This window comes from Amborella trichopoda, chromosome 7 (genome assembly GCF_054954075.1).
Source record: "Amborella trichopoda isolate Santa Cruz 75 chromosome 7, AtrichopodaSantaCruz75HAP2 v2.0, whole genome shotgun sequence".
NCBI classification, from domain to species: domain Eukaryota; kingdom Viridiplantae; phylum Streptophyta; class Magnoliopsida; order Amborellales; family Amborellaceae; genus Amborella; species Amborella trichopoda.
This window is the reverse complement of record NC_142342.1, coordinates 43,921,249-43,946,564: the sequence shown is the minus strand read 5'-3', so window position 1 is coordinate 43,946,564 and position 25,316 is coordinate 43,921,249. Positions and strand designations below refer to the sequence as shown.

The following is a 25,316-nucleotide window of genomic DNA, read 5'->3' as shown; positions in this document are numbered from 1 at the left end:
AAGATATCTCCTCGATTCCCCATTTTTGAAGTTTTAAATATCATAACCAGAGATAAAAATAGATTTTCGGACCATCATAAAAATTTTCCACATTAGAACTATATCTTTTGACACTATTAAGAGGTGGCCTCCCTTTCATTGTTTAAGGTCGGTGCACAATACCCAGTGTAAACATTATAAAAAAGAAAAATTTGTATGGATGGAGATGGATAACAACATTTGCGTCCTCCTCCAAGACATCATACATACATCTTTAAGATAGACGAAGAGTGGTGGTCCCACCAAAGAAACTAAAAATCAATGTCCTTAAATTTTTTTTCAAAAAATGATCATTTTTAGTTTTATAAAAAATTAACTCTATTTATATTAATTAATCGACTACATGTTAGAGATTTTGTATACTTAAAAAAGATTAAGTTCAAAATTCATTTCAAGGATGGATCATGAAGATGAGTGCATATGCACTACATAGGAGCCATGTAAAAACAGTTGTTATGGATGAAGTTTCTATAAGGCTTAAGTTTCATGAAAACAAAATAAAGCATCACCTCAAATATTCTTTCGAAAAGTAGTTTCAACAAGGAACTCTGCATGATAGCTTTAAAATCAATTTCCAACATCAATAATTAAATTTGAAACTTAAAAAATAGTATAGATAATGAAGATCCTCAAACATTTATTTTTTTTTTAAAAAAATGAACGATTTAGATAATTTATTATAATATACATTATTTTTAAAATTTGAAATCATATTTTATTTTTTTACAACTATAATATTCAAATCAAAATGATTGATGTAAAGGTTTTTTTTTAATGCTTGAATTGAAATTTTCGACGTGAGGCTTTACTTATTTTGATAGATCTCCACCCGTATCAAACATTTTTCCTTTATAAAAATGTCGTGTTGGTATGAGACTGGTTTACACCTTGTTTGCCACGTGTCGAAACATCATTGGACACGGTGACTCCAATGCACAAACAACCCAATGAATAACGCGCTCTCTCTCTCTCTCTCTTACATTTTATTTTCTCTCTCTATATTTCTTTCTTTTCACCCTCTCTCTCTTGCTCGTTGTCACACACCAGAGTGAGCCCGAAAACGAGGAAACCCTAGCTTTTCTGGATTCTATTAATCTCTCTCGTCCGCCACTATAGTTGAATCAGAGAGCATTTCACGAAACCGTGTTACGAATCTTCTCGATTAGCTCTCTTTCTCTCTCTTGCTTTCTTACTCTCTCTCAACCTTTTCTGTTTTTTTTTGCCCTTTTCGGAGAACGCTCCTGTTCATTTTCGGTGGAAAAGATGAAGGTTGGGCGGCAAAAGCTGGAGAAACCCTCCTATTTCTGGTACGATCTTGTATCTGAACTTCTAAAACCCTTATTTTTTAGCTGAATTGTCGTTTTGTGGGGTTCCATTGAGCCCTAATTCATCAGTTTTCTTGGTTCCTCTTGTGTGCGTTTTCTCGTGTCACCAATTCCTGGTAGTTTATATCCATGGTTTTTGCAATCGTCAATTCAATTCTCAATTGAGCTTATTTAGAAGCATTAATTCCTTCATATTTTCAGGGTTGATTATTCAGGTTTGCTTCTTTCAAACTCTGTTATGTTGGTTTCAGTGAACGATTGTTCATTTTCAGTTGATGGATTGTTCTTCAAACGTAATTTTCTTCTGAACTTTGAGGGATATTTTTTGTTGAATTATATGACTATTGTTCCTAAAAGGTCTGATGGTTCCGCCCATTTTATTTCATTTGATTTTTCTGATAATAACATTTGGTAATTTCATAATTTAGCTTGTCTGAGAACCCTCGTTCCTTTAAATAGAACCAAGCTCGTTTTGGGTTCAATTTTTGCTTTGCATATTAATCCAAGACATAAGAGTTACTCAAAAATCATAATTTCTGCACACCAACAAAGCGTTTGATTAATTGGTGTTTGTAAGTTTTGAGTAACACAAAAATGTTGGCTGTAATTTTTTTTGTCTTAGTTCTATATTTTTCTATTTTTGCTGGTTAAGACTGTTAATTTTGAGGTACAAGTTTATCCAAAAACCCCTTCATTGTATTAAAGTTGAATGCTTAAGAGTCCTTTTGTCTCACATGTTCTCTTTTCAGCATAAGATTCTTATGTTTATTTGCTTATGTTAGAATGCCTTTCGGGCTGTTGCTTAACATTTTTAGAAAATCTCCTGTAAAATTGTTGTATGCTCGAGGAATTTGATTTCATTTTACTTGCAATTCCCCATTTTCTCCCTTATATTACTCAATTCTATTTTTTTAATGTTAGGCTGCCTCATAATTCAAGATATTTTCTTGTTAAGAAAACAATCACCCTGCAAAATATTACAAACTCTTATTAACTTGGGCTCATTTTCTTGCCTTTTTTGCCTAATGATCGCCGTATTTTCTGTGCACTTTTTTTTTTACTATCTCATAATTTCCAATTGAAGCTTTGCTGTTTCCCCTATTGCTGCAAAACCATAATGTACTTCACAAGCTGGGATTAGTTTTCAATCTCTTACTGTGTGAAATAAAAAGATAAAATTTCTTTACAAGGAAAAAGACAAAATTTTTCATTCCCCCCGGTTCTTGAAAATCTTGTCCATCTTGTTTGACTTCTTAGCTACCTCTTGTCCTTGCAGACATCTGTATCTTGGGGGGGGGGGGGTGGGGTGGGGCTCTCTTGACATATACATGACGTAGCTTGCCATGGCTGATCAAGCAATGTCTTTGGAGGAATTGCCTTCCCATCTTCTTCAGGAGATACTGAATTCAGGTCGTCTCGGCCCTGCTGACCTTGCTTGCTTGGAAGCCTCATGTCGAATTTTTCGGGGCCATCAAAGCCTTTTCCCTTTCAAGTTTCGGTCCATGGCCGAGTTCGCTGCTTTCCATCTATGCAGTTCGGGTGCAATTTTCAGGGGTATGTCAGTAGCGGCAAGGACCAGCCTTGTAGATAGATGTGGGGGCAACTGGAAGCTCGTCTTGAGATTCATACAGTCGGTGGAACAGGCTTCGAGTTTGGTCGAGACACCATCAGGCAATGTACTACTTCTTGTTGAAGCAATTATATAACGAATGATGCAATTATATATCGAATATTGATTTTTAAAAATTTGGAAAACTTCAGCTATAACTTAGGCCCAGCTTTTGGAAACTTTGGCTAGAACAACAAACCATATGTTGGTCGTCACACCATTGTGGCCCAATTAACGACATTGTACTTTTATTGTTTCTTCTTCATTGGAAAATGGCACACTTTTAAGTTTATTTTATCCGTAGCTGGATAAAGCTTTCTTGCGTTATGCTATTTCTTAATTACACAAAACAATCCTAGCTTCTACGAAGACATGTACTCAATCTCATCACCACTCCATCTCAATGAGCCTTTGTTTGAGGCCATTAGATCATGGTACGGTCCTCTGTTGGCAAATGCATTCATGCCAAGAATTTATAAAGAATTCTTGGCCTTATTCTTGAGTTGGATTGGGAGAAGTTGTCTGATCATGTTGACTTGCAAATATTGGAGAAGGTCTTGAGTCGGTGGGCATTAGTGAGGACATGCAAAGTCTATTAGTGAAGACTATTATCAATGGGAGCTGCAGGTTCCGCCAAATGCACGGACCTATTTGGAGGATGTGAACCCCAGGCAAGTTACTTAGAAGAATAGGAAGAACAAGGTCTAACCGAGATGCTTTTCTATTTATTTTGGGATATTCCTCAGTTGATTTTCTGTTCAGTTCTAATATCTTTTATTTTCTGGTTAAGTGAGGGGCATTCTAGGTATTCCATTTTAAGTTAGGGTATTTAACTTTAAGTTGGAATTGTTCTAACCATTTTTATCTTGGTTAGGGGCATCCTTGACTTTTGTTAAATGAAATATCAAATAAAAGAGGTGTCTGGGGCTCTATGGGGCATTCACGTGACTTTAAAAAGAGGAAAAAGGAAAATGAAGTTTTTGCTCCCCAATTAAGGTTTTGGGGAGGCAACCTTGGTTCCCTTGAATTGGTGCTTATGCTTTGCTTGCAATTTGTTTAATTTTCTATTTTCTTCATCAAATCTCTACATCAATTGGTGTCAAAGCTCTTCGGTCAAGTCTAGGATTTGTTGAATTTAGGCTAGAGTTTCTTGATTGCAGCCTAGGGTTTACTGATTTCAGCCTAGAACTTGCTGGTTTCAGTTAGGGTTTGCTGATTTTCTACTTATGATTTGTGATTTCAGTGAACCTATGGTAGCAAGAAAGGGTTGTAGAAGGGGGGCTCTTGTTGACCTACCCCAAGATGCTAGAGATGAAGAGATTGAGAATCTCAGGAGGTAGGTTCAACAAATTGCATAACAACTCATGGGCATCAATCATGAGCAAGACGGTGGCCATTATACCGAAGAAGATGTCAAGTACAAAGCCGTTTACCTAAGCTAAGCCGTAAGATAAGTGAGCTTTTCGTTTCAATCCATTTCATTGTTCTGCTATGCTCGAGGAGTCAAGTGAAGAGGAAAGTTACATAAGGCCTTGATGTGGGGTGCATTACTCTTGAGATGCCTATTTGAAGGTGGATATTCTTGAGTTTGATGGTAAGCCTCAACCTGAAGAAAGGTTTTTTATTACAAAGAAGTGCCCTGATAAGAAAAAGGTAAATAATTATTGCCAGAAAATGAAAGAAGGGTGCGACATGGTGGGAATAGCTTAGGGCTAGAAGGAAAAGAATGGAAAAGCTAAAAGTTACTTCTTGAGAGAAGTTTAAAAGAGCATTAAAAGAAAAATACCTACCTGTAACTTATTTGCAGTCCCTTTATTTGTCAAGGAGATAGGAGTGTGGATGAATACATGAATGAATTTAATTAGTTAATGGTCCGAAGTGATGTGATTGAAAGTGAGGAACAACCCATAGTATGTCAGTGGGCTAAAACATCCATACAAGATGTGGTGGAGTTACAACATAATTACACCTTGGATGAAGTGTACAACCCTGTTGTTGTTTTTGAGAAAGAGTACAACCCTGTTGTTAAGTTGAAACTCAAAAGAAATGACCCTTATTAAGGTGGAACACAACCCAAGGTGGTACATGCAAACCTTGGTGGTGTTTTTAGAGGAAAGGCAATAATACTGTGGTTGGCCAAAGTTTTAGTCCTACTGATCTGTCCAAACCATAGTTACCGGGATCTCCTCCCTTGCTTGGCGATCTCTTGCTGAACCTCGATTCTCTCGATCCCGAAGTGGATCTCGTCTAAAACTCAATTTAGTCGTTTCGAGATCGCGCTCCATCTTATAAGGGAATGAGTACCTTACAATTTAATTTCGCGTTCCTGGACATGAGAGGATTTAGTTCTCTAGTCTTATGGCTCGTGCTCCAAAGTGTATTGGGATCTAGATTCCAAAATAACTGAACACAAGCATCACCATATATCGCATCCAGATCCCACCAATATAGGATCGCTTTAAAGTTCCTTGTTTATTTCATAGAAGGACTACACCTACATGTTATTGATTAACAATGCTAGGAGCTACATTTTAAAGCCACGGATCCTTATTTCCTACTTTAGAAACTTGTGTTCTAAGAAAATGGAGAGCTTCCTATAAAAGTTATTCCTCGCTCTATAATAGTTTGGATCACTTTAGTAACGTGCTCCCTAAGTTAAGAAACTCAAAAAAATGCCTTGGGAACTTCGTTCTTATGTATAGGATCTCGCACTTTCGTATAATAATTCTCGATCCTATGTAATGAAGGAGCTCGATCCCCATCACACATGGACCTCGATCACCTTTGAGGCTGTACAGGCATCGATCCCACCCCCAATCTGTTTCTGTTCTCGTACCCAACAACTATGGTCCAAACAGCTGGAAAGTATGGGTGACGGGGCTGGTTCTAGTCGCCCTAATCGACCAAAGAACAGTGCTAACAAGCGCTTTAAGTGTTTGGGAATCGTACATGTCTCTTATCCATACTGGAATAAAAAGGTTTTCACCCTTTATGAGGAAGTTTTCAAAGAGGAAAATAAGCAGTTAATCGATAGACCTCATTTGTGATGAGGTGCCTAAAGAAGATGAACATGAGGGAACATTCGGTGAACATGGGGAGGCTTTGGTGATTTGGTGTAGGATGATCATACCTTGGGTAGTGGAAGAAGAAGATTGGCGCACACGAACGTCGTCCATACATGATGCACGACATACTGGAAGGTTTGTAGTCTTGTAATTGATGGAGTAAGCTGTGAGAATATTGTGTCCTAATAGATGGTAGACAAGCTGTCGTTGAAGATGGAAAGCCATCCAAAGCCGTACAAGGTAGTTTGGTTCAAGAAGCGTAATGAAGTATCAATCTCCAAACATTGTTTGGTTTCTTTTTCAAGTGGAAAGTTTTAAGAGATTAAGTATGGGGAGATTAGTGCCTATGGATGTGTCTCATTTATTACTATGTAGGTGGTGGTAATACGACAATGCACTATACATGATGGGCTTAAAAAACATTTCCTTCTTTGTCAAAGATGGGGTAAAAGTGGTTTTAGGTTCATCTAAGAAGGAAAGTGCATCTAAATTAGATGAGGTATGTACTAATCTTCTTTCTTTAGGGGAGTTTATGGAGGAGGAGTCCAGGATGTTGTACCCAGTGGTCCGAGGGGAGGAGGAGTCCAGGATGTTGTACCCAGTGGTCCGAGGGGAGGAGCAGCCTACTAGTTTGATTCCACAACAGTTAGAGCCATTAATGAGGGACTATCATAATGTCATCCCATATGAGCTTCCTGAGGGGTTACCTCCTTTGTGAGGATATCTAGCATCACATAGACGTTGTTCTTGGGTTTAGCTTACCGAACAAGGCAGCATATAGGATGAACCCAAAAAACATGAAGAGTTACAAAGACAGGTTATAGAGCTTCTCCTGTGAGAGAACTTTGAATCCATGTGTTGTCCTGGTTGTATTGATACCTAAGAAGGACGGGACTTGGCATATGCGGGTGGGTGGACAACATGACCATTAATAAGATTACGATCAAGTATTGCTTTCCCAATTCCTTGCCTGGATGATATGCTGGACATGTTGGTTGGTGCTACTATTTTTATATTTGCGGAGTGGGTACCATCAGATCCATATACGGGAGCAACAGTTGCATGGGAACCTGAAGAAGTGTGATTTTACGACATGCAGCCTGGGTTTTCTTGGTTATGTTGTGTCAGTTGAGGGCATCAAGGTTGATCAAAAGATGGTAATAGCAACCTTGGATTGGCCTATGCCCCCGACAATCCATCATATTCTTAGTTTTCATGGGTTGGCTACTTTTTTTAGGAGCTTTTTTTAGGGCTTCAGTTTGAATGTAGCACCTATCATTGATTGTCTAAAGAAGGGGCCATTTGTATGGACGGATGAGGCCGAGAAAAGCTTTCAGTTAGTGAAGCAGAAGATGTTCGAGGCTCGTGTCTTGGCTCTTCCTTGCTTTGATAATGTTTTTGAGTTGGATTGTGATGCTTCGCATGTCGGTATTGATGCGTTGTTGAGTCCAGAAAGGCGTCCTATGGTCTTTTTCAGTGAAAAGTAAAATGATACCCAGCAGCGATACACTACTATGATGTGGAGTTGTATGCTATTTTGTTCTCAGGTCATGAACCACTAAATTTTTTTAATGGGCAACATAAGCTAAATCAGCAACATGCTTGGTGGCTAGTCTATTTGTAGGAGTTTACTTTTGTCATTCGGCATAAGGCAAGCAATCAAAATAGAGTAACAGACGCTCTGAGCAAAAGAACAACTTGTGACAACCACCATTATAAGGTTTGAGTTCATGAAGGATCTTTATGTAGATGATGTCAAATTTAAGGAGATAGAGGTTCAATGTTGTGATGATGGATTTCTCTTTAAAGGAAATTGACTTTGTATACTTGCAGGTTCTCTTAGAGAGACTCTGATTACAGAACTTCATGGAGGTCTTGGTGGACATTTTGGGCTAGGCAAACCATATCATTGGTAGAGTCTAAATATTTCTGGCCAAAATTGGAGAGGGATGTTACTCGGTTAGAAGGCTGTCTTACATGTCAACTAGTTAAGGGACGATAAGAGAACACCGGGTTTTATTCTCTACCTCCTATTCCTAATGCACCTTGGGAGGATATTAGCGTGAATTTTGCGGTAGGTCTTTCGCATACACAACGAGGAATGGATTCTATATTTGTGGTAGTGGATAAATATTCAACTGGCTCATTTATAGCTTGCATGAAGACATTGGATGCTACATGTTGCCAATTTGTACTTTAGAGAGATAGCGAGATTGCATGGTATTTGAAAAACAATCACTCGGGATACTAAGTTTCTCAGCCATTTTTGGGGAACTTTGTCGAAGAAATTGGGTGCTCGATTAGATTTCAGTAGTGCCTATCACCCACAAATTAATGGGCAAACTGAAGTGGTAAATCGAAATATTCTTAGAAAAATTGTGGGGCAAAATAAGCAGCAGTAGGACCTAGCGCTACCTTAAGCCAAATTGGGCTATAATAGTGCTCGTAGTAGGTCGACTGGTAGGAGTCCTTTGAAGTGGTATATGGAACGAGCCCTACTTGTTCTCTAGATTTGGTTCCTATCGAAAATAGTGTTGAGGGTCATACTATTGCTGAGGAGTGGGTTGATCAGATGAAGTCCACGACCAGGTGTGGGCTACTTTAAATGGCAATACAGCCAAGTATAAGGAAGCAGAAGATAAATATCTTCGTTTTAAGGAGTTCAATGTGGGTGATTTAGCAAGATGATGATGTATCACAGGAAGGACATGCATCCACCCAACACACGCATCTATTTGGAGAATGCAACCCTAGACGAGGTACCAATAAAGAATAAGAGGAACTATCAGGATGTTTTTCTATTTATTTTGGGAATTTTTAAGTGAATTTTCTGTTGAGTTTTGATATCTTTTATTTTTCAATTGAGTGGCATTCTAGGTATTTTATTTTAAGCTAGGATATTTAATTTTAAGTTACTTTTTAAGTTGGGATTGTTTTTAGCCTTTTTTATTTTGGTTAGGGGAATTATTGAATTTTGTTAATTAAATATTAAATAAAAGAGGTGCGTGGGGCTTTATGGGGCATTCACCGAGTTAGAAAAGAGGAAAAAGGAAGAGGAAGCTTTTGCTGCCTAATTAGGTTTTGGGGAGGAAACCTTGGTTCCCTTCAATTGGTGCATGTGCTTTGTTTGAAATTTGTTTAATTTTCTATTATCTTTATTAAATCTCTACATCAATTAGGCAGAATGGAGATTGTGGATCTCCAGGTATATCACCCTCCCCAAATTCTTCATCCTTATTTATGGATGTCTTCGATTTCTACACTTCTTGAGGAGTCTTTAGCAGGGACCCCTTTCCCCATTGCTCTTTGCTATCATAGTAGAAGCGTTTAATAAATCCATCTCAAACCTGTACCACAAGAACTTGCTCCAGGATTTTCCCACGTCTTAGAGTGGCGCCTCTATTACCCACCTTCAATATGCGGTTGACACCTTGGCTTTTTGTGCTGCCATCCCTAAGCAATTGGATTATCTATGGTTGTTTCTTAGGTGCTTTGAGATCCCAACAAGCCTAAAGATTGACATGGGTGAGTCTCAACTCATAGTACCGCTTAACACCACCAAAGGACTTGCTGAAAGGCTGGGTTCTGCTACTAATACCCTGTCCAATAAATTATTGGCTCTTCCTCTGTCGCCTGGGAAAATCCAGGATAAGTCAATGGGATGACGTGGTTGGGATTTTGGAAAGTAGACAAGCCACGTGGAAAGGTTTATTATTGTCACTTGGTTGTGGAATTACTCTAATCAAATTTAACCTCTAGAATATCCTGGTTTTATAGTTTTCTTTATCTCACATGCCGCTGGCTGTTGTGGCATGCTTGTATGCCTTATGTGTGAATTCCTTTGGTCGGGCACTAGAGAGATGCACAAGTTCCACTGTTTTGTTGGGAAATTGTGTGCAAAACTAAAAGTGAAGGAGAGTAGGCATCATGAACCTCAATAACAGTGACATTTCTCTCTTAGGCAAGAAATTGTGGCATTTTCCACCATTCTAGAAGGAACTTTGGCATCAGGTTATCCAAAATACCTATGGTTTAGAACCCGGCTGGATGAGCTCCCTAACCTCTACCCAATTGCTTCAAATCCAAATGCGTTTGCCTCCCATTCATATGAGGTGGGAGCAGCATTTTAAAATGCGGCTGCATCATGCGGGATGCGCTCGCATTCGCATCAGAAATAGGTGCATATGCGCTTTTGACAGATGCGGCCACATATGTGCCGCATCAGGCCGCATCATAGCCGCATCCCGCATAGGCAGCATCGGACCTCATCCCACTGCTACAGTATCTGCTGAATTTTTTTTCTGTTTTGCCCCTCGAGGAGGGGCAAAATGGTCTTTTTGACCATCCAAATGTTAGAGAAACTGTTTGGGGGGGGGTATTAGGGGCCCTAAACGAAGATTTTCAGCCACTTTTGTGGCTGTTTTTGTATCAAACCGAGGTAAAAAAAAATTTAGGCGGAATAATTTTTTTCATCAAAATCTTCGATTTGGCGGTTGTTTGATACTTGGATGTTCATTGGATGCCTTAGATTGTTGATTTGGAGATGTTAGGGTGAATTTGTTGTAAAAAATCGGGGGTTTCAAAGGTCGTAAAGAAATCGAGCAGTACTTCACAAAGTCGGTAAAATTTTTTTTCCTTCTTGTACAATATTACTATTATACATATTTTTGGGGCAATGTCTTCTTCCCAATCTTCTAGTAATAAGGATCTGGCTTGGAAATATGCTAAACTAAAAAATCCCAAAGATCGAAATTGTGTGATATGCTTGCTTTGTGGAAATACTTATATGGGTGGATAACTGGATACAGAATCTCCGACAGCTAATAGTTTTGAAGTTAATCATTAAACTAAAATACCTACTATCACACCTTCATATTTTTTTCTATGCATTAACTTATTTTTTTAAATTTTTTAGAATTTTTTTATATTTTTATTGACCGTGTCATCGCGATGCACCCGCATCCGGGCCGCATCGAGCCGCATCGGCCCCCCACCGCATCAGGGCCGCATCCCGCATTTTAAAACACTGGGTGGGAGGTTAAACCATTTGATCTCGGTGGTTTAGGAGAAACCTCTGAGATCATGAAGTCCTTTATCTCAAGGCTCTATTGGGTCACGTGGACTCCAACTTCATCCCAGGAGGGGAAGGGACAAAATTGTCTGGTGCCCTTTTTCCTTAGAGGTGTTCTCTCTGGCCTCTTTCTTTGGTGACTTTCACCCCAATAGCTAAGCTCCAATGCTGGCAAGGAAGGCCTAGTTCATGCCAGCCTCAAGTGGAAGTCCAAGCTTTCAATTAGATGGTTATCTCTAAAAAGGTGCTCATTGTTGACTAAATGTAGAGGAGGGGAATCCTTTTAACCAATAGGTTTCCAATGCATAAGGACATGGAAGAGTCCTTCAACCACCTCTTCCTCCATTGCAATGCAGCAAGCAACATTTGGAACTTCGTCCTCAACCTCTTTGGATGGGTTTAGACAACGCCCAGAATAGGCCAGTCCAACACCTGTTTTTCTTGTAGTTCTAATCCCCTCCCCTGTCAGGTTTGTACAACATGGCATCAAATCAATCCAAGCAATATGTAGTAGAATAGTGGACTATACCGTGGCCATCCTATTTTAGCAACCTGGGATTAAAACTTAGGGATGGACATCAGAACCCCATATGACCAAATGAAACCTTAAAGGTAGCTAATATGTGGAGATCTGAACAACAGTAACCTTTCAACTGCAGAAGTACTAGGTTGGCTGGTCAAACAGGCAAATGATATCATATACACTGGAACTACAGGAACCTGCTTAAGGCTGTCAAAACCGCCTCAGAACAAAACCAAATAAATAAGGATATTTGAATATATGAAATGGGACTTCTTAGGCAAAGATCATGAGTTTAGGACACTGCTGTGACATTGAACTATCACACAGATGGTGGATAAGGGAAAGAGCCAAATCCAATCGGACGAGCTCAAAAAGTTGTCAAAATGAACTGGAGTTTAATCTAAGGCACCCCCAAGATAGCCCTCCAAAAATCAAGGAATTCCAATATCAGATGCCAAAGATACGGGTTCGAAAGTCGAGAGCCACATGCAGGGTATTATCCATGCAGCCGGTGGCCCGAAAAGAGGGAACATGGATTGTGGTCTAAAGATGATATGTTCAAAATTTCATAGCTATTGGACATCGTTTAACTTGATGTTTGAAGGGATTTATGTGAAAAATACAGCAGGTGTGTTCATGAACTACTGCCGGTTGGATTTCTGGGACAAACCATCAATCAGGCATGATGACCTACACTTTTTGGGGCATATTTCCCAAACCTCGTGTGTGTGCATGTTTGCGGGTGCGTGTGCATGTTTGTGCGCATGCGCGTGTTTTGTGTGTATGTGTGTGTTTTTGTGCGCGCATGCATGCATGCGTGCGTGTGTAGGTTTATTCTCATGGATCAATACCAGATTGAAGATCAAATAAGGGGATAAAAAAAGTTGCTGCTAGCATGACCTCTGGCTGCCTCACTCTTTATTTCTCTTTACCTCATGGTATTTAGAGGTGAAAATTTGCAGATAAGCTCCTCACTCAATCCCTTGAACGTCAATGTAACCTATTGCATGGTTATTTGTATGATTGGAGAGCAGATTGAAGCTCAATGCAGCCGAAAACAATTTCTGCTGCATAATGACCTTTGGTCAATCAAAGATCCATAACTCCATAAATGAGGGTTTTTTGATGATATTCTTGAGGCAAAATGACCTCAACTCAATTCTCCACAAGTTTATGAGAGAAAATGGCCAGAAATCCATCAAAATCTGGCTAAAATAAAGGAAATTTACATTATAAGATGACCCAAGGCCCGTACGGGCAAGTGGATGATATTTCACCCCCAAGACTATAACTACCTTGCCCTTTAGATGAAAAACATGGCAAAAGTTAGTTTTCCAGTCTACGATGCTCTAAACTTTTAGTCTTCCTCACCCTTGGCCATTTTTGGGGTTGAAAACTTTGGTTGGAAATTCTTGTGGGAGATTGTTGAACTCTTGCCCTAATTCGAAGACTTGGGCTCCAAGTTAATCATCCAAACCCCAGCCTTACCCAAACTAAAACTATACAAGGCTTGAAACCTTAAACTTGTCTGCCCAAACTTAGAACAAACCTACTCCCTTGAAGTTGAATGGATCAAATTCCTCCAAAAGGGTAGCAGTGGTTTAGTGAAGAGCAGGAGCACACTCCCAACCCTAGCTCATCAAATAGGGGTCAAAAGCAAGAATCACAAATCTTGCTTTGGGAAATCCCTTGTGCTCATGCTCTTCCCTTCTCCATTGCCAATACGGAGGCAATTGGGGCACCTCGCCGGTACAGCCGGGGGTCTAAGAGAGCTTATGATATATGTGTCTTGGTGGTGTACCTGAACCATTTGTAAAAAGCCTTTTAATCAAAATTGTTGCTTTCTTTGTTGGTATTTTTTCTCTGGTATCTTGGAGTCTTTTATGTGTTTTGTAAGCAAAACAAAAATCCACAAACTGACGCATGAGGTCGCAAACACACCTTTGGCGGGCTTCCATCCTGGCAATCACCTAGGACATTTGGATAGTGCAAAACAAGTGAGTGTTCGATGGTGGAGAATCTCAAATGAAATCTAGGAAGGATCACATCAAAGCCACTATGATCTTTTGTGCCCATAATAGCAAAGAGTCAGTGCACATTCAATGGTAGACTGCGAACAGTCATGGAAGCACATCCTTTGATCCAAACTGATACCCATCCTCATGTCTACTCACTGGTTCCTGTTTGCATGTGCCACAATCAAACTAAACATTGGCTACTGCTCCCTCTGCAACTCCAGTCTGGCTGGTTTCAGGCCATTCTTAGGAATGATGCAGTTGAAACCAGTCTTCTTACTTTGGTTCGCCTAGGGTGGCCAACTCCAATTTCGCCAAGGTCCAGGTGTTACTATTTGGGTTGAAACTTTTTGGAAATAGCGGGGGTGACCCATTATTGGTTGAGGGGAACCATAGCTGTTGGAGGCAAGAGCGGGATCGGTTCGGGAAATGCCAAACTACCATATGGTGGAAGCTCCTTGGGGTTGGGATCAATGTTGGTACATTCAACAAGTTGAGAACCTAGATCCTAGGATACCTGGGAGCGAGATCCCATGTCCCTAGGATCGAGGTTTTGATTTAGAGGGATCCAAGTTCCACATACATAAAACAAGATCAATTCCTGCTAGATCCATTATCATACACCTAATCTTATTAACCATACCATAGTTATAGTACTCCACTTTATTACAATAATACAATTTAATAACATCATAAATTGGCTTTTTATGATATTAGACTGTGGTTTTGAATATCATAATTCTAGTATACCACGATGTGATATGCACCAGAATTTAACATATTTTAAAGAAATAAATATATAATACCAAGGAGAAGAGCAATAGTTCTATTAATAGTATAACTTCTCTCATACCGAGATCCCATCTTTTAGGGAATGAGATCCCCATTTCTTTAAACCCAGCTCCCTCTAAGATCCCTTTGAGGAACCGCGGGATCGAGTTCCTAAGGTGGGACCTTAGCCCTATCCCCAAAACTATGAGGGGATCTCTCAAACTGTGTGATAAACTAGGCAAAAACTTCAGCACCCTGCCTTTGGAGATTAGGATCGACTTTTGGGCAACTCTTCAAGATGTGTTCTTCCAATCAAGTACCTGTTAAACTCATTTGTTGAGAGGCGATTTCTCACTGAAATACACACTAAACAAATTTTATAGGAACAGTATACAAAGAGAGACCATTTACTTTTGGTATAAGGAGGTCATAACCACTCTTGTGCATCCTATTTTAAATTGAGTAGTTATAAATGTGTTATTGACTAGACTCAAAGTTCCAAAAAAATTTCTCGAACTTCGTAACACTCCCCAAGCCATCCATTTTGACATCTAATGGTTGGGACTGATTGTGATCTCCTTGTAACAATGGTAAACTATCTCATAGTATAAAATCCCAATTTTATATACGACCTCTTTCTCGAGCGTTTAGAAACATGGCCAATTCCATTGGGACTCAGCCAAGCCAATTGGGCTCATCACCCCCTCCCCCTCTTGTGACTATACTTGGCATGACTTATTCGAGCCTATTAGAGTTTGAGTTTGTCAGGGACATAGCGTTCTTCTGATAGATTCTCTGAGTCTATCATTATCTGGTGAATCAATATTTTTTTTCCCCAAGAAAAAGGGGAGGAAGTTTGAACATGACCACTCCGCCCCCCCCCCCCCCCCCCCAACACACACACAAAAAAGACCTCATTTCTCTTCAGCCATACATTTGATCAAGCCCAATGTTTTCACATGATCAATCGATTGTATAGATCAGATTTGAGAAGAAAAAAGAGATAAAATATGTTGACCTAAATGTAGGTCAAATTCGAAGAGTCCTGATTTCTTCACAACTATTGCTCAATCTTGGATGAAATTTGTTACCTAAGGATATTTACGTGCTCTTTATTGAATCATAGGCTTGTTTCTTACAAAACCACTAAAAATCTCACATTTGTTAGATTTTTATTTCGAAATATTAGTTACCTAAAAGTTTCAAGAACTCGGATCAACTAGATCTGAACTCGAAACCCAAATCTGATTTGGGGTGTTTGAGAACACTTTGACAAAGATTGGAGAGGTTGATTCACATTAGAAGATGGACTTGAAACTTTGGGTGATTTTCAATTTTTCATTTTAAATTTAAGTAATTGATTTTATTTTTTTATTTTTCCTAATTTTTCCTGATTCTCTAGGAATTTCCCCCTTTTTTGGGCATTTTTTATGGCAATCTCAGACAACTCTAGGGAACTCACTAAGTGCATTTGCCACTTGCCAAACTGAGGTGATACCAGGCTTTGAGTTTCAGGAGCAACGTTGATTTTGCCAACACTAGTTCATCTCAAACTGCACATAACACAGAGTTACCATCTAAAAAGTAAAAAGAGAAAGCTATATGAGCTTACAGAAACTTACTTTTAGCTTGAAACCTAAACACTACAGATTCTCACTTTTGGTGAAATCTATGTGGATTCTTGGAATTTGAACTTGGCTTTATCTCATATCCATTGTTTATGTACATTTTTATCAATCTAGAGCAATATGGTTTGCTTAAAGTGGCAAGTTCCTCTTTGGATGAAACACCATACCTTCCTCCAGATTATATATTGAACCAGAAGTTTCAGCCTATTTGATGTGAATTACATTAATTAATGAGTAGAAATGTGCGAGATATTTGTGGAAACCAATGTTCAATAAGTCGGAGGTGGTGTGGGGGGGGGGGGGGACTGGGCCGCCTAGACGGGCTCCCAAACCCGAAGGCAACTACTGGTTTTTTTTTTAAACTTGGATTCCCCACACCTCCCCCATTTATTGTATATACTATATAATAATAACGAATTAATACTATTTTTTTGGTTTACCAATAAATTAATTACTTTCACATGCAAAAAGCATTTTCAATAAATTAATAATTACTGTTGCATACAAAAAGCATTTTCAAAAATTAGTAATTACGAATTAATTCTATCTTTTGGTTACCAATAAATTCATAAGTAATGTTATATGCAAAAAGCACTTTTGATTAATTAAGTATTATAAATAATATTATTATTTTTCCAATAAATTAATAATTACTATATGCAAAAGTTATTTTCAATAAATTAGTAATTACAAATTAATAGTATTTTTTTTGTTTCCCAATAAATTAATAATTAATGTTACATGCAAAAAGCATTTTCGTAGTTATTATTTTTGGGTTCCTAATAAATTAATTACCATCACATGCAAAAGCCATTTTCGATAAAAAAAAAATTGAAGTTGTTTGACTTTGGCATTTTAGATAAATTAGTAATTCTGAATTAATACTATTTTTTGGCTTTTCAATAAATTAATAATTAATATTACATGCAAAAAGCATTTTTGTACGTATTATTTTTGGGTTCCCAATAAATTAATTACTATCACATGCAAAAAGCATTTTCAATAAATTAGTAATTACAAATTAATACGATTATTTTCATTTTCCCAACAAATTAATAATTAAAGTTGCATACAAAAAGCATTTTCGTAATTATCATTTTTGGTTCCCAATAAATTAATTGCTATTACATGCAAAAGGAATTTTCGATAAATTAGTAATTACGAATTAATATTAATTTTTTGGTTTCCCAATAAATCAATAATTAATGTTACATGCAATAAGTATTTACGATAAATTAATAAATATGAATTAATACTATCTTTTCGTTTATCAATAAATTAATGATTAATGTTACATACAAAAAGCATTTTCAATAAATTAATAATTACAAAATACTATTTTTTAGTTTACGAATAAATTAATAATTATTGTTACATGCAAATTACGAATTAATAATTACAAATTAATTATGATATTTTCAAGGCGGTGCCTAGGCGTCTGCCTTTTACACCGCCTAGGAGGGCGCCTAGGCAGCTGACTAATAGTGTCCGCCTTGACCACGCCTAGGTGTTTTCTCCAAAAGTCTGCCTAGGCGGTTGGACAAACGACTTTCTGAACATTGGTGGAAACCCAGCCTAAACTGGGGTGTCAGAGGGGACAATTTGTAAAATAGGCTTTAAGTAGATTACTATGAGAAATTGTGGTGGACATGGCAAAACAATGTCCTTTCTTAATGGTTACATGTGTTTGAATTGCATTTCTATGTGTAAAACTTTACAAGTGTAGTGAATAACACTAACAGATTTGAAACCCCAAAAATCTGAGAAAAGGGAGAGGACCTTAAATCTAGCAAAAAAAAAATGCTTAAGAGACATGCACCATGCAAAAGCTTCTCAAGAAGCACTTCAGATAAAAATTTTCTCCAAATATACATGTGAATAATCACAAAAGGTGCAAGGTAAATGTTTTGGGGAATTGCCTTGTAAATACTCAGGCAAGATTCTCATTGTGCCATCATCACCCCTGTTACAGTTTATCTTAGTCATTACCGAAAACTTAAAGAGTGAAATTTGGAGAACCTTGTAAGAAGCCCGGACCTTTCCACATATTCGCTTCTTGCTACTCTCATCTTGACTCTCTTGCCGAAGTAATGAGGTCTTTCACTAGTTCTTTTGAGTTGTAGGATTGATCATAATTGTTGTATGAGAGGCAATAACTTGTACTATTAGATTGCCTTCAGTGCGGTAGAACCCTTTTTATTTTCTTGACTATTGTGACTGAAATTTTCTATGAGGTTGATACTTGCGATGCTTGAAGATTCTTTGGAAACGAACTTTCAGTTATTTTGTCAATAAATGCTTTAATATGCTGGCTGGAAGTTATTCACATTTCTACTGATTAATTTGTTGGGAATGCCTTATTTTGGTTAGTTACTTGGGTTGAAGCTCATGAGCTGATATTATGTCTACATTTTGGAATGAACTCTTAATGGTATCTGTAAATCATTCTCTCTCAAAAAAAAAAAAAAAAATCTGTAAAGCAATTTGGAACTTTTTTATTACAATTAGTTTGGAATATTTTATCTGGGCCTTCTTGTTTAATATTTTTAGGGGCATTGTAGGTGGTTCATCTTTTCTAAGATTGTTGTGCCTAAGAAGCTGATGAAATTTATGTTATGTTTTTGGCAGATTCAGGTCATCACTGGAAGATATCACACTCTTTTGCTCGATGGTTATTCTGTTTACTCTTGTGGATCCAGCTTGTGTGGAGTTCTTGGTCATGGTACAGTTGTTACACAATGTGTATCCTTGAGCAGAATTAGTTTCCCTTGCAAATCACGTGTAATCCACATGTCTGGCTCCCACAACCATGCAGCTTTTGTAATGCAGTCTGGAGAGGTTTGTTGCTTTCATTGTAGCACATCTTATTGTCCTCTATTTGTATCCTTGATGAGTGGTGACAAAGTTGTGTGAACTGTGTTTTCAATTCAGGTGTTTACTTGTGGAGATAATTCTTCAATTTGTTGTGGTCATGGAGAAGTGAGGAATGCCATTTTCCGGCCTACACAAGTTGTAGCGTTGAAGGGAATTCCTTGCAAGGAGGTATGGTGTAAATGATGGTTGTGAGTTGTACAATATTTACCATGCACACACTCACATCAATCTTAAGGTCATGAAAAGCTTTAGATGCATGGTGAGTTAGTCGAAGAATTCCAAATGTAATTCAATTATAGGCATGAGTTCTTCGAAGAGAAGCACGATGTGACAAAATTTTATTGAACACCTCTTTAAGATGGAGCTAAATTAAGCTAAACACGACTTGAACTAGTCGGGGATTGCTCACATGCTAGGTCATTACCACCATAAGAAAATTGTACTATTATACCCCTACTTCTGTAGATTGAAAATTTAGCTGTGTTTTAAATATCTAAAGGAAAAGTTCAATTGTGTTCTATGCAGTCCTCATGGTTATAGTGCTAATACGGAACTCACCATGATGAGGTAGTGTGATAGTGTGGTCGATCTTAAATTGCCACTTATTTCAATAGTTCATCAATTTTTTTGATCCCACATTAGCATCTCTCTCTGTTCTTTTTCAAAAACAATTAGATATTTTTGTTAAATATGTCCATCTTTACCTTCCTTCTCATCAAACCATTTTGTCCTTTTCTGTTTCTCGTCTCCCCTGACAACTTTGTCGATATCCACCAAGTATGTAGTCAATTATCTGACTTACCAGAAGCAAAAAACTACTTGCTTTGATGATGACCTCCTCATATTATTCTGTTGTTGATTATATATGCGTCCTTTTCCAGGTCGCAACAGGCCTCAATTTTACAGTGGTCCTGACAAGGGAAGGCCATGTTTATACATTTGGAAGTAACATTCATGGCCAGCTCGGCCATGGTGACATTCTAGACAGGCCTACCCCAAAGCTCATCGAAAGCTTTGGAAATCTTGGACGTGTAGTTCAAGTTGCTGCTGGCGCATCATACACTTTAGCTGTAACTGAAGATGGCACACTTTATTCATTTGGATATGGTGCTAATTTCTGCCTTGGCCATGGTGACCAACATAATGAGTTGCAACCCCGAGCTTTGCATTGGTTCAAGAGGAGAAATGTACACATACTTCGTGTTTCAGCAGGTGATGAGCATGCTGTTGCCCTCGACTCAAGTGGATATGTGAGTATTTTGTCTGCGATTCTACTTGAGTAAAAGGAGGGAAAAGTATATGCTATGAAATTTTTTTTTTGTGTGCGCGTTTTAGTGTACGGAAGTACTCTTCATGTTAATGGAAAGTCTAGAATTGTAGGGGTTCATCACCATCCAATTGATAGGTGGTTGGTGAGGGAGATAGAATCGAACCAACCATTAGAGAGTCATGTCATGAATTGCAACAGTTCATCACCATCCAATCAACGGGTGGTTGGTGAGGGAGGTAGAATCTAACCAACCATTAGAGAGTCATGTCATCTTTCGGTCCGCTATCTCTGAAGTCTGAATCGCTGACCAACAATTGATTGGACAGAGATGACCTCCATGGACTTGAGGCATATGGTATACTTTTCCATAACGGGATATCATTTAATACCAATCACTTTATTTGAAAAGAATTGAAATATCACTGGTTTAATTTTACTAAAATGTTAAGTGTAATACTTAGTATTTAAAAAAATCACAGAAGCACCACTGCTTCTTTGAGAAAGAATTTGTTGAAAATTTATATATTGGAGTGATGAATCCAAACTTATAGAGACATAATGTGAACCAAGTGTTACCTCTACACTACATTGTGCCTGTGTATGTGTAGTTGAGAGATTGTACATGAGTGGTTGTGTTTAATGTTTCTACCTAAAGTTTAATGAGTGTGTGTGTGTGTGTGCTTGTGTAGTTGTGTTTAATGTTTCTGCCTGAAGTTATATGATCAGGTTATTTCTTTTAAAAAAATTTATCTCGCTGCGTATTTTGTAGCCTCTATTTTGACAATGAACCTTCATAAAAAAACATGAAGAAAAAAGAAAAAAAAAAAAGAAGAAGAAGCTTTTGCTTTAATATAGAAAAATAAGATTTGCTTTCTTCCTTGCACTCTTTTTACTCTATGACCTGCTATGTGTTTCCAGGTATATACATGGGGTAAAGGTTATTGTGGGGCACTGGGCCATGGGGACGAGAATGACAAAACCACTCCTGAGCTATTGACAAGCCTTCGGGCTCATCGTGCAGTCCAGGTCTTGCATTATAAACTGGCTTTTATATTTTCTTTTTAGTAATTTTTTATTCTTACTGTGTTGTATTTGTTTGACTTGTGCCTATGGGGAATGCCAGTAAATGCCTGAAATATGTTGAGTAGGCCTACAAGTTCCATTGCCTCTGCCGAACTGTTTATGAAACGTATAATTGAACTTTCAATTTGAAATACTCTCTCCCTCTCTGAACCTTTTATGTAGCTTATAATTGAACTTCCTCTCTCTCATAACTCTTCATGTAGCTTATAATTGAACTTCCTCTCTCTCATAACTCTTCATGTAGCTTATAATTGAACTTTCTATTTAAAATACTACTCTTTCTCTCTCTCTCTCGCTCTCTCTCTTTCTCTCATATTACTTGAAATGTTGAAAGGTTTTTGTGCTCTGGTATGTAATACAGGTTTGTGCAAGGAAGAGAAAGACATTTGTTTTGTTGGATGATGGGTCAGTTTTTGCCTTTGGATGGATGGGGTTTGGGAGCCTGGGCTTCTCGGACCGAAGCAGCTCGGACAAAATAATGAAACCACGGGTCCTCGAGACCCTCAGAGGCCACCACATTTCACAAATTAGCACAGGCCTTTACCACACTGTGGTGGTCACAAACAGGGGTTTGATCTTAGGGTTTGGGGATAATGAGAGGGCTCAACTTGGGCAGGAGTTCTTGAGAGGATGCTTAGAGCCTATGGAGATCAAAAGAGTAGATCAGGCGGATGTGCTAGGTATCCAATGAAGGTGAGTCTCTCTGTAGATTGTGATGTATCAAAAGTAGTATTTGTTTTATTTTATTTCCATGTGTTTACAAGTGACTCTTATTTTCCAAGTTTGGAAATCTTTAGTTTGAGATTCAGGTGTTTTATACATGTATAATTGTTGCATCTCCTGCTGAAATTGTAGCAAATACAGGTCACATGTCTTGCAGACTTTTCCACTTTTCTTGTTTGAACTATGTATCCATTTTTTCATGTCATATGGAGAGAGAGAGAGAGAGAGAGAAGGAAGTTGTTGGATGAGATATGATATTTTTTTCTAATGTTAATTTGGGACCTGATGAGAAGGAAACTCTAGACGTCATGTTCTGGACCCTAACCACCTTGACCACATCCGCATAGAGCATGTATTCTATAAGAATCAATTTTCTTGGAGTCATTAATGATTCTGGGTATTACCATCACTTTCTAGAGAGGACTTATATTTCTGTTGTTCTACTCTTGTATGTGCATCACCAAGGCATGCTCCCTTCCTATAATTTTTATCCCTTTTTCTTGATTTTTTTTATTCGCTCTTCTCCTTTCTCTTCTGTGCGACACTCCATCATCTCTTGAAATCTTGATGTGCATAGTATATTTGTGGTCATGTATACTAAGCTCGAGCAGGAGAAGATTTCACATTTGTTCCTTGAGGCAAAAGACCCACTTGGGATTTTTTTTTTATTTTTTTATGTCAAAATTTTGGTAGCCACTTTAAAGTCACTGGAAATTTTAAAAAATGAAAAAAAGAGGATTTTTATCTCTTGCCCAATCGAAGTGTCCTGTGTTCAATTCTAGGGCTTTTAGACCCTAATAGAGTGCATATCACTTTTTCTCTTTTATCTTTAGGTGGCTTGCTAGGTTTAGTAACTCACAGGCGCAAATTTTGGGGTCCTAAAAGTTCTCTTTGGGGAGTTTTTGAGGGATCAATTATACATCGTGCTCCCACTGAAATGGAAGTTGGAATAGAGATGGAATGGAAGAATATGAATGACCATGTCATACGTATCTTAGCTCTCTGTGTGGATATATTCATCTATTTTGTTTGCAACGAATCGGATATATATGTCTATTTATGTGTGCATGTATACATATACACATATATGTGCATAAGTTTACGCGTATGCAATTTCGCACTTGTGTGCATAGTGGAATAGTGGAACAAGATTTATATAATTGACTCCAAATAATGAGGATAAGGCTCCGACTATGATGTGCACATGTATATTTAAAAAAGAAAAAAAAGAAGAGAAGATGATGTGCACGAGGAAATAAATGGATCGACTTCATGTTTATACCGATGCTGGAATTTATTTTTCTTTAGAACTTAGTAAATAACATTTACCATATATATAGAAGTGTGCATGTGCATGAGTGACTGTGCATGTGTATATATACAGATATATGTATAGTAAAACATACACATACATAGGTGCATTATGCATATTAGTCTACATGTCTATTAAGCACCAGTACATACATTCAAATTACGAACATGTGCGCATATACATCCATATACCCATGTGCATGTGTAATATATAAATAGACATATATAGATAAGTGTACATTTATATGAATGATTAATAGAATAAATTGGAGGAGAATAACATTAAGTTTGTGCACATATTTTAATCCCTAGATGGAAAAATGAGAAGATATTTGATGATTTATGGTCAAAGAGTATCGCCCTTGATAAAGTGGAATGGGAGAACATGATTCGTGCAACTGACCCAATTAATTGTATATACGAGTGTCTATAGCTTATCAATGTGAGCTTGCATACGTATATCCATGTACACATGTAAATACATGAATAGGTATGTATATACAAGTGTCTATAGTCTTATGCACGGTTATCAAAAATTGTTTTTAATTAAATTAGCTAAAAAATAACACATTAAGAGTGTGTGTACAGCCGAACCTAAATAATTAAAAAAAAAACTATGATGATGATGATCATGACAATGATGACATACATACCAGCACACCCATGTCATACTCAGTTGTATGTTGTGAAAGTAAGTTGACTCTTTAGTATGTATATACCTTTTTTTTTTCTTGGGTATGTATGTATATATTTATATGTTGTGAAAGTAAGTTCAGAGTTCAGACTCTTGGGTATGTATATACGTATATATTCATGTATGTACGTATATGTGTTTTCGTGTGCAAGATGCCTATTTATAGATGCATGAACACATTTCGTAAAAATCCTGGACCAATGGTGACGATGATGCATAGACGCACATTTATATACGTTACATAACTCTAAATGTCTACAAATTATGTATCATATATCCTTGTATATGCGTAAATATATACCCCAAGTGTCCACGTTTATAAGCATGATTTTTCAAGTTTATTGTTTATTAAATAAGAAAATAAATAGCACCCACGTGTATATACATACGCACATGTGTACAAAAAAGAGAACAAGAAATAGAGAGATTATCCAATAAATAGATTAGATAAAATATATAGCATACATACACACACATACAAGTATATTTGTTCGAGGTAAATAACAAAACTCTCGTATAATGCGAGTGTGCGCATACATACATGGTGGTTGTTACTTTGCAAATTTTAATTACTATTAATAACAATATGTATAAATATGGACACTTAAATGTCTATCTATACACGTTCACAAAGCTATATATAGGAAAAATATATAAAGAGAAGAGACCGTTTCTTTTTAAATGAAGTCACAATTATTCTTCACTATAAAATTTTAAATCGAGCAGTTGTGAATGTATCATTCATTAGACACATTTCAGAAAATAATTCTCCAACAGTGTGCCACTCCAAGCCATTAAATTTAACATCTCTCGTCAATAGCAATTGCAACCTCCTTGTACCAATATAACTGGTCTCATTGTACACAATCTCATATATATATATATATATATATATATATATATATATATATATATATATATGAGAATATAAAACACTTATAGACGAAAATAAACAATGTTTTCACCCATAGGTTTGGAGTTGTACAAATTTTTTGGACGATGTTGATGTTATGAGCATAGCATGTCCGTGATGGGATTCTTTTTCACACAAAAAATATGAGAAACGACACGACCCCAAAAGCGATTTTTACATAAAACCGTCCCGAACATGGCAAAACACTATAACAGTTCACCTGTGTTTTTAAGGCTTTTCCTATATATATATATAAATCTTCCCAACACCTATAGATGAAAATAAACAGTGATTTTATCTACTCTCATCACAGTCTAAAGTTCATCGCACAATCACAATTGTCCAATAATGTTTTATTTTTCATTTTTTTTTCTACAAATCGAAATGATTTGAAATTTGAAA

The 25,316-nt window shown here is 37.4% G+C and overlaps 1 protein-coding gene across 2 annotated transcripts; it reads left to right on the top strand.

The window, feature by feature from the left end:
• Nucleotides 1-1,074: 1,074 nt before the first annotated feature.
• LOC18423111 (Regulator of chromosome condensation (RCC1) family protein) lies at nucleotides 1,075-22,246 on the top strand. Of its 2 annotated transcripts, none has more exons than XM_006827733.4 (7): nucleotides 1,075-1,346; nucleotides 2,641-3,040; nucleotides 18,675-18,884; nucleotides 18,978-19,088; nucleotides 19,802-20,170; nucleotides 21,109-21,216; nucleotides 21,635-22,246. In XM_006827733.4, the coding sequence occupies exons 2-7, from the start codon at nucleotides 2,708-2,710 to the stop codon at nucleotides 21,962-21,964; spliced, it is 1,461 nt and encodes a 486-aa protein (XP_006827796.1). In that variant the 5' UTR covers nucleotides 1,075-1,346; nucleotides 2,641-2,707; the 3' UTR covers nucleotides 21,965-22,246. The 2 variants fall into 2 exon arrangements, with proteins under 2 accessions (XP_006827796.1, XP_088727724.1); XM_088871598.1 differs by having other exon boundaries at nucleotides 21,109-21,293; nucleotides 21,608-22,246.
• Nucleotides 22,247-25,316: the final 3,070 nt, after the last annotated feature.